Here is a 9819-nt window from a genome sequence, read left to right as displayed (position 1 = left end):
GTTTCGGTCTTCGAAGACGGGACCCTTTCGCAATTCTCTTATGAACTTCACAGCGTCTGGCACAGGACGGTTTCCTCGCAGTTTGCACAATAAAGTGTGTATGAAGTGCTTGGCAGGCGAGCTCATTTCCTCCCGTGTCCCGGAGCAGGGAGGGAGAGTCAGGGGGCGGGAGGACCATATTGCTATCCAACGGGAAAATCCAGGGGACTTCAAAAAGTGCTTGGGAAAATGGGAAGTTTATTATAATAGGTAAGCTTATTATGGAGCATAGGTTTTCTTATATCCACATCTTTTTTCACAATATGCATTTTTTATGGAATTATTGAAGACCTCTCATGCAGGCCTTTCAATTTTTTTGCACCAGACTTATCTTTTAATTCCATTTTCCTCAGACTTTTGAAGTACCCTGTTTGGATTTTAGAAGTCAATCACTTAGAGTTCTGCATTCTGCTAGAAGGAATACTTTATCCTGGTTTCATGAAAATAACCCTGAAAACCATAGGGTTCGTGATTCTGATTCATCAAACTGACGCTGATTTCGTCTAGGCACTTCTGTTGTCTTTAATTTTCCTCTGAAGAGATGGGTGCTTACTGAACTGTGTGAAGGGCCCATCCTTTGGACAGTATTTTTTTCCTCATTTCAAATAAATGTGGCAAAATCTAGATTAAATGGAGCCAAATGTAAAAATATTTTTGCCTTTGTTGGTGAAATAAGCTGATCAAAACTCTCCAATATTGGATAACTGACAGTGTCCTCTGAATCAGTCTCAGCTACAGTTTTTTTAAAAGGTTTATTTATTTATTTATTTGAAAGTCAGAATTACACAGAGAGAGAAGGAGAGACAGAGAGAGGTCTTCCATTTGCTGGTTCACTCCCCAGTTGGCTGCAACTGCTGGAGCTGCGCTGATCTGAAACCAGGAGCCAGGAGCTTCTGCTCTGTCTGCCACGCAGGTGCAGGGGCCCAAGGACTTGGGCCATCTTCTACTGCTTTCCCAGGCCATAGCAGAGAGCTGGATCGGAAGAGGAACAGGCAGGACTCGAACTGGTGCTCATATGGGATGCCCGCGTGGCAGGCGGCGGCTTTACCCGCTACACCACAGCGCCTGTCCCTCAACTACACTTGAGTCTGCACAAGTATGCAGAAACTTGGGAGGGGCAGCCCAGGTGTCCTGCTGACTTGCCAAGAATGTTACAAGAAACACCAAAAAGAAATCTGCAGTACAAGTGAGGCTTCCCCAGCATTTTGGGAAAGAGAAATGACTTAGAATACTTCTCTAGGGCAGCAAACTGTTGCTTTCTTTCTAAAATGCTGGGCAAAAAAGTTTCAATAATCAATATTTTCACCTTGTCAAAAAGCTTTCACATATTTAGGGAAGAAAGAAAAATATTATTGTTTTCTTTGAATAAAGATTGTAATTAGGAAGAAAAAAGACAAGCCAGAAATAGTTTCTTTAGCATAGTATATTTATAGGAATGCATAACATGTGAGATGTACATTTTGAAGTTTCATCCATAACTTACAACATTTACGGTAGTAATAATAACGAGACAGCAGGTTATCACTTTACAACATTACACATGAGTGATTTTGACTTACAAATAAAATATTTACAACCTACCTTTACAAAACGACATTGTGTGCATACAAAAACGAACAACTGCAGAAAAAATTAAAAAATAATAAAACCAAAAAACCCAGAAGATACACTTAAGGCAGACCAGCAAGACACTGAAATAATTAAGGCTGTGGAATTTTTCTGCACCTTGAAAATATAGAGCTATTTTTCAATACTGTGGAGTGATTTTAAACCAATTGTTACAAGCTGATGGAAGTATGCACTTATATGTATATGTGTAATGGTCCCTATGGGGAAACCTGTCCACTTATGGATAAGGCCCTTTATCTGAATGGCCAGAGAAGCCCACCCCAAATTCTCAAAAGATTTGGTTGGGCAGAAGGGGTCACTCAAAACCAAGAGGTGCCAGTGTGAACCAGATAGAGATTAACTGCTGAGCTCAAGTAAACTGAAACACCTGGGTGGTGGCCTCATTCTATCTCACACCATCTTGGTTTGGCTTTGTGGACTGCAAAAGACAGCAAACTCATTCCCAAATGAGCAGAGTTGGCTTTCCCAAGGCAGCCCTAATGGCTTTGAGTGACTGAAAGTGGTTTTCCAATAGAAAGACTGACCCACCTGGGCTGCCTGCCAATGGATAGATTTCTGCATATGAGCAATAACATACACACATATTATACACTATATACATGTACAGAGGTACATATATCCGCATTTTCCAACAGTCTGCACTCGGATCACTACTGTTCTTTCGATAGATCTCATTCTGGAGAGTTATGTTGTCATTTCACAGTCTCTGTATTTGTCCTAACTTCTAGTTGATTCCCCTTCCCCATAGAGTAGGCTGCAGTTTGGCAGAAACAGAAGTAAAAGCACCAGGGTCAAAAAAAACTCAAAGACAGAGATGGTAGATATGGCTTAAGTTAGTAAGAGAAGCTGTATGTTTTGTTAACTTCAGATTCATAACCACAGTCTTCGAGCTCACGACCATGGTCTCCATGGTACTCCAGTCCCTGATGGAAGTCAGGTAATGATGGAATTGTGTGCTGGCTCTCCTCAGGCTAGCAAATGCACTTGGTTAAACTAGGCCTCAGGAGCTGGCATTCCAAGAAGCATTTGCACTTTTCCACCACTCTCCCTCTCCTCAGCTAAACTCACTCTGAAATAATGGTGATGTGACTGCACCGCCACCTTGATCATTTGAATGTAAACTAAATCTGATCACGTTTTAGAATCTACCAGAATCTGACAGGAAAGATGCAACAGCCTGTGAGTGTCAATTTCAAGCTTTCCACAAGTGTTAAGATGAAATATATCAGAGTGATTGCCTTCTCCTCTCCTCTAACTTCTGTGTATACTGAAAGTGAGGAAGAAATATCTTCCGTAGAAAACATGGCCCTGTGATAGCTCTGTGTTCTATTTCTGTATAGGTTTTTCCAGGTGAATACTATTTCCTATGAAAATCATCTGCTGTCGACAAACCTCAGCCCTGTCCAACCCTCTAGAACTGAGGGAGCACTCGAGAGCCTCACTGTGCCTAGGAAGTAAGTGCTGACGTGGTTGCTTCCCTTTCCTGACGGTGCATGTGTGAGCTCTGTCTTCCCAGAGCCACTGTTCATTTCTGGATGATCCCTAGATTTTAAATGGTGAAGAAAAATCCTGATGCAGTTTTACAAACAAAGCCATCGACAGCTCCCATTTCGTGTTTGCCCAGTCGAGACTCCACAGAGATGCTACCCAGAAAATAATAAAGTCTACATTCCTCAGAATCCATCCAGTATGATCCATTGGCCACCGGGAATAAGAACATGGTGAGTGTGTACTTTTGCCTACTACAGAGACCCCTTACATATAAAATATTTCCTCCTTTGTTAAGCTCATGGGACAAAATTCTAATTAATGCACAGAAATAATCACCATTTGGTTTATGTCATATTCACTCCCTCATCCCAAATTCTCACAAGTCTAAATTTCCATGCTCTTCCATAGGCAAGAAAACAGTCATGACTAGCTCATGGGCACTGAATCGTGGTGGCTAGGGAACAAAAAAATACTACTCCTGAAAGGCTTAATCGTGTAAGAAGGTACCAAAGCTTTCCCTCCTAAAACAGGCCGATTCATCTGCACACCTATGCATTTCATTTGCCTCTTATGAAGACTCCTGTGAGACTGCAGAAAGGAACTGTGGGATGGGGAGATACCTTATCCTCACGTCTGCCCTCGCAGGAAGGCGAGTGGCTCTCTGCGTTCTCTGTCCATCTTCCCAAAGCATGAAGCTTGAGGAGAGAAGGTGGCGTTGCTTTGGAGGGCAGCTTACTCTTCGCGTCTGCGCAAGAAGTCCCGGAGAGGGCACTGAAGGGACCCCGGACTCGCCAGCACTCTGCCGACCCTTGTCTGTAGAGAAGCTCATAAACTGTTGAAATTACAGGCTAAGACCAAGTGACAACTAGACAAAGAGCACCTCGGACTTCCAGTAAAAAGTAATTTACAGAATGTAAGCTCGTGAGTTTGTAAACGGTACCTAACGACATGAATATTGAAAACTTGGAATGTTCAAAGTGACTATCATAAATTCTCAGCACTGGCAGTGTATAGCACTTTTTTAAAAAAAAATCAAAATATTCTATAGACATCCCAACTATGGTATTTTCTTAACATTCCTATGAGATTTCTGTCCCCCTCTTTCCCTCCCCAGCTCCCATTTTACCAATGGGGACAGTTGGGGCCGAAAAACACAAAGACTTTCTGTAAGAAAGGCTGAATCAGGAATTGCTGAGGTTGAAATTCAAGAATTCCTAGTCCCACCCTGATAATTCAGATGTTTTCGTCTAAAAGAGCTTTGTAAATAAAGAAAAAATGCGGCACTATCAGTACATCTAACTGCAATCACCTTTTCCTCTCCCATCCTCCCCTCTGAAAGGCACTACTGTTTATAAAGGCTTTGTGGACCACAAAGCGCTGAAGCCAGCTCTCCCTCCACCTCCTTTACTCCCCCTTAGACTGCTAAGGCTAAGAGAGAACTGAAGGACGCCTCCAATGTGACAGGTTTTTTTCCTAAAATTTTTCCACATTCACCTGTAAGTGGATATAAATCTATTTAACTTGGAACAAAAGTAAAAAATGCAGGGAATCATCGTACTTAAAAAGTTAGGTGCGGTCCCTGATCTTTGCTTCCTTTCTGTATCCCACTCTTATAAAAGAACCCAATCGCCTTCCACCCCTGCCCCCACCCCTGCCCAGAAACAACCACTCAACTGGCAATGGGTGCAAGCCAAGCAAGAAACGTGTGAATTTAACCAACATTTGTCCCATTTCAGCCAGAAGTTCACACACGCTAAGAACTACCGTAATTATTATAGAAGTGGACTATTTTCTCTTTGCTCCCCTCTTCTCTTCTACCAAGTAACAAATCTCTCCGTCCAAACAAGGATAAGGCAGTGGCCCCGATCCTCCTTTGCTTGCCACAGTTGCCCACAGAGCAACCTAAGGTAACTTCGCAGCCCCATCCTCTGGGACTCCTTGTTATTTCCAACATGCTTGGAGAATTCTTGAACCAAGACTGCTGTCTTTTCCCTGTTGGGAGAGCTTTGCGCACAGGGAGCCTTCCTCTTAGCTTTTTCAACTGTCAAACTATACAAAATCTACCCCTTTCTCTTTGGGCTTCTATTTAATGTTCCTTCTATTCTAACCATTGTACTTTGGCTCCGCTTAACAGAATCATCCTCCTTTTTATCTCTGTGGTCCTTGTCTCCTGTCTTCCTCAATGTGTGCTTGGGGGATTCCATGCACCCCCACATCTGGATCATCTCGACTCTGACAGAAAAGCTTTGGCTCTGTCTGACATTCTACTGTTCAATAATGCCCCCCTGCTGAGGTCTGTGCACCACTGTAGGTGACCAGAAATTCAACTTGCCTTAACAATTCAAAATTCCTCAGCAGGAGGCTGTTTGTGCAAGGCATCCCCAGCGGTGGAGAGAGCGGAATTCGCCCGCCATCCTTTCTGGAGATGTGAAGCATTGAGGATCTACAGTCTATCCATGTGGACAGGCATTCCTCTGTCAGGCTGTATGCCGTCATGGTGACGTGCTTACTGAAAAGGTTTTTAGAAGCATGTTTTAAATGCTAACATATTGTACCAGATAGTGTTTGTATATATGATGGCTCTGGAGGGTTAGTCAAGAGAGAGTTGAGTGCCTGAGACTCCATGACCCAGAGCCATTGGGAAACCCAGAAACAAATACAGTCAGAGTCGGTTTCCACATATTTGGTTAATCCCCCAAATACTAAGTGCTATCTAGTCTTATTGCTTGAACTCTCTACTAATTTATTAATCTCTAATCTTGGACAGGATAAGGTGGAGTGGGTGAGAAAATTGACTTGGAAACCATTGGAAAAGACTGATGCATATTTTTTAATTCTATATATCTGCTGAGGGAATATGTGTTGTGATATATTAAAGTTCAGGCTTGGTTGCCACCCTCACTTCTGCATGTAGATGGGTTTGTAGTTCTGCTCATCTTTCTGGGACTCTCTGCTTGCCCTTCCGTGCTGCGTGGGTTTCACATTCTCAATCCCATTAAGGAGAGAAGGAATGCCATTAAACTTGATGTGAACAAACATTGGAGTACATTTTCAAATATTATTTGCATAATAGCAATTTTCAAATCACATTCTAGGAAACAAAGGGTATATCATGTCCAAACACACACACACACACAAACAAAAGCTCCTCCCCCAAAACAAACCAACAGAAAAGGAGTGAAATTCCCAGGTTTCTTTCTTTGTTCCCCCACGAGAGGGAAGACGGGCAGTTAAGAGTAATCTTGTCTGGAGAATGTGCACCCGAAAGCAGCACTGGCCTCCCAGCACAACAGCCCAGAGACACAGCGGTGGCTGAGCGGTGACAGGTATTACAGTCTCAGGGAAACTCAAGGCCCTGGTGCAGAGATGTGTCAGGTTTTGCTCCATGGCTTCAAAAAAGGACTTGAGACCAGGCCTTTTAAAGGCCTCTATGGCTGCCTCCTTTTGGTGAGCACCCCTTGGCTTCCCTAAGGGGCTGTTAATAAAGCAAGCCAGCTTTCTGAAGATGGCGTTCTACGGCTGTAGAAGAAATCAGAAAGCATCGGTGTGTTGTTCACTGGAACTACAGGAAAGGTTTCCGTTTGCCCTTTTGTAGGAACCTGTTGTATTCATTTACCTATTTCAAACCAGGTGAAGACACAAAAACAGCCCCACAACTCCTGCTCCTACTTTGGACTTACTTCCTGGCAGGCTTTCCTGCCAGATGAACTCTGAGCTGCCAGTGAAATTGGGGGTAGCATTTCATATACAGAACCGATTTTCATCAAACAACCTGTAACCGAGAGAAAGAAACCTCTCGTTCACAGGCTGCAAAAGGGTAACATTGCTTTCTCTTGATGCACAGGTTCTGGTAAAAGATTTCTATACAAGATTTATAAAATGGTCTAAAAAACTCGTCATCTAATTGTGCTTCGTCAAAACAATGCTTCGGGAAATAAATGACTGTCTTAACTGGAGCACTCAAGGTTACTTGGGATTGATTTCATATATAACTCTATATTATAAAACTCTGAAACCTGAATGGGATATATTACACTGCATGTGCGCATGTATCCTATTAAGAAACTATATCTAAGCCAGAAGACTTGACTACATGACACCTCTGTGAAATAAACTCTTTGCTTAGAATTCCAGCAAAGGCAGGAGCCTTTTATGTTCACTGTAAGCATGAGGCTGGCCTGCTTAACCACTCATTTTGGAATGTGCAATTAACATTTCATCAAGCTACTATTCGTGTCAGCCATGCCCTTCCTTCGAATACTCTGCCTCTTTATTTCTCCGGAATGACTGTGTGGAAAGCCCCTGGATTTAGGGTGACATCTGCCACTGCTCGGACCCTGAATGACCACTGGCGAGGTCTAAGAGGTACGTCTCGCAATCCAGAGAACCGCGTGGAGTGGGAGAATGAACAGAAGTATTTACAGCCACGTTCAGTCTCGCTTTGGCTCACACTCACTGTATGTGAAACCTCGGGGCTGGCGGACAGCTACGTGCCCTGGCTCGCCCGGCTGATGATGTAGCTCTTGACGTCGGGGACGGGCCGCACGTCGTGCTGGTGCTTGCGACGTTCTATGAAGCATGCCAGGCGGGAGGTGTCCAGGGGGATCTTGGAGTAGCTGCCGTTGTGGGGCTGCAGCCACGGGTGCTGCAGGCAGGTGGCGGCCGTGGGCCGCCTCCGAAAGTCTTCCTGTAAGATCACTTTGATGAAGTCTCGGGCTGCGCTGCTCACGCCGCAGAAGTACTCCTGGGGGAAGCTGAAGTCCACCCTGCACACGTTGATGCAGGTCTCCTCTTTGCTCTCGTCCAAGAAGGGGGAGACCCCGCTCAGCATGACGTACGTCAGAACCCCGATGCTCCAGATGTCCGTGCCCAGGGAGACGGGGATGCCTTGGATCACTTCCGGGGCAGCAAACTCGGGGTTCCCCAGCAGCTGGTGGATGTGGAAGTGACCCGAGATCTGGACAGCGTCCTCCAGGTCAATGAGCTTGACTCGAGGCACTGGAATCCGCAGGTCAATGAGCAGGTTTTCAGGCTGCAGACGGAGGAGAGAAGGCAGCTTCAGAACTCTGTTTTCACTGCCACTGGGTCTCCTGCTCTTTGGTGAAGCTTACGGCAAATGGGAAATGCCCTATGTGGGGCGCAATGGAGGCTTCCAACTGTGCTGTGAACCCGCTAAACTCTGAGTGTGGTGGTCTTTTAAAGACGCCAACACTGAAAATAGGGTGGCCATGACTACCCTTTGCTTCTGTATGGAATCAAGAAGAGACTAAAGTCCTATCAATTGGGTGTTCCAGAGAACAGAGACTTCTTTTTGAGCGGCATGAAAGACACTTACTGGATCTTTCTATGCACTTAGACCAGGTAGTTGAAGCTGTGACCCTCGCCCCAACGGCACCGAGACTGGTGCGTTCTCATTCACCCACGAACAAGTCACTTGCATTGTGCCCACCTCATTTCTGTTTAATAGCCGTCAGTTTTCTAATCTGAGATTGAAGGTGGTAACTGACGCCCAGCGAGAGTGGTCGCTCCCGGTTACCTTTATGTCCAGGTGGGCCACCCTGCAGTTGTGAAGGTACTGCAGGGCCTCCATGATGTCCCGGATGTAGAAGGCGACTTTTTCCTCCATCAGCTCGTCGTGGTTCATAAGGTAGTCTAAGAGCCGGCCGTCATCCATCCTGGGGGTCAGGGGGACAGGGCAAAGGAAATACATTTGTGAAGGAACAGGAAATTTACACGTGGTCAAAGCTGCAAGATGGCTCACTCGCTCTCTTTTTTTTTTTTTTATAAGATTTTTATTTCTTTGAAAGGCAGAGTTAGAGAGAGAGAGAGAGCAAGCGAGTGCACAAGAAATCTTCCATCCACTGTTTCACTCCCCAAATGGCTGCACTGGCTAGGGCTAGGAGCTTCTTCCAGGTCTCCCCCAAGGGTGCAGAGGCCCAGGCACTTGGACCATCCTCCTCTGCTTTCCCAGGTGCATTAGCAGGGAGCTGGATCAGAAGTGGAGCGGCTGGGACTTGAACCGGTGCCCATATGGGATGCTGGTGTTGCAGATAGCTGCTTTACCCACTATACTACAGCATGGCCCCTCTCACCCCTCTCATGGCCCCTCTCACTCCAAATAAAGATCAGTGTTGAAACACATGCATACTTCAGTTAGAGTCCAAAGTTAGTGTAATGCTCAGAACTAGAAGAAAGAAGTGAGCACTGGTGTGCATCAGGGATGAAATCTGTAGTGCACACTCTCCTTAAAGGAAGCGTCTCTTTGATCGACGTGGAGACTGTTCAAAGGGAAAAAGCTCTGCTCCCCCTGCGAGGGTCCTGATGGGACTGACCCCCAGGCTCACACAGGTGTTCCAATCCTGCAGTCAGTGGCTGAGCAATCAAGGGCGTCGCCCCTGAGAGGTGGCCGTGGCTGTGAGAGCGCCTGGCCGCTGGGGGCGTGCCCTCAGAAGGCTGGCGATTTCAGCCGGGCTTCTCTCTGCTCTACATCTCACCCCGGGGCCGCTCCTCTCTGCTCCTGCAGACTAAGGAAGGGGGCACTGGGTCCCAAATAAACCTTTTCCTGCCCAAGAAGCTCCTCCCGAGTAGCACGGCTGCTTTAAGAGGTAAGACCACGGACTTCAGACAGCTTTCACCAAGACGGACATCGTCATTCGGAGT

At 45.6% G+C, this 9819-nt stretch overlaps 1 protein-coding gene across 19 annotated transcripts in view; it reads right to left on the bottom strand.

The window, feature by feature from the left end:
• Window positions 1-1447: 1447 nt before the first annotated feature.
• The window catches only part of KALRN (kalirin RhoGEF kinase), a 777940-nt gene continuing 769568 nt past the window's right edge, over window positions 1448-9819 (bottom strand). For all 19 annotated transcript variants that reach the window (XM_089331826.1, XM_089331827.1, XM_089331831.1 and 16 more), the window contains 2 exons: window positions 8696-8834; window positions 1448-8191 (listed from right to left, as the gene is read on the bottom strand). In XM_089331826.1, coding sequence (XP_089187952.1) covers window positions 7646-8191; window positions 8696-8834 — 685 coding nt within the window. In that variant the 3' untranslated portion in view covers window positions 1448-7645. The remainder of the gene's footprint in view (window positions 8192-8695; window positions 8835-9819) is intronic.

The sequence above is a fragment of the Oryctolagus cuniculus genome, chromosome 4 (genome assembly GCF_051225735.1).
Source record: "Oryctolagus cuniculus isolate XC-2025 breed Fujian yellow rabbit chromosome 4, ASM5122573v1, whole genome shotgun sequence".
In the NCBI taxonomy this organism is placed as follows: Eukaryota; Metazoa; Chordata; class Mammalia; order Lagomorpha; family Leporidae; genus Oryctolagus; species Oryctolagus cuniculus.
This window is presented reverse-complemented; position numbering and strand designations above follow the sequence as displayed.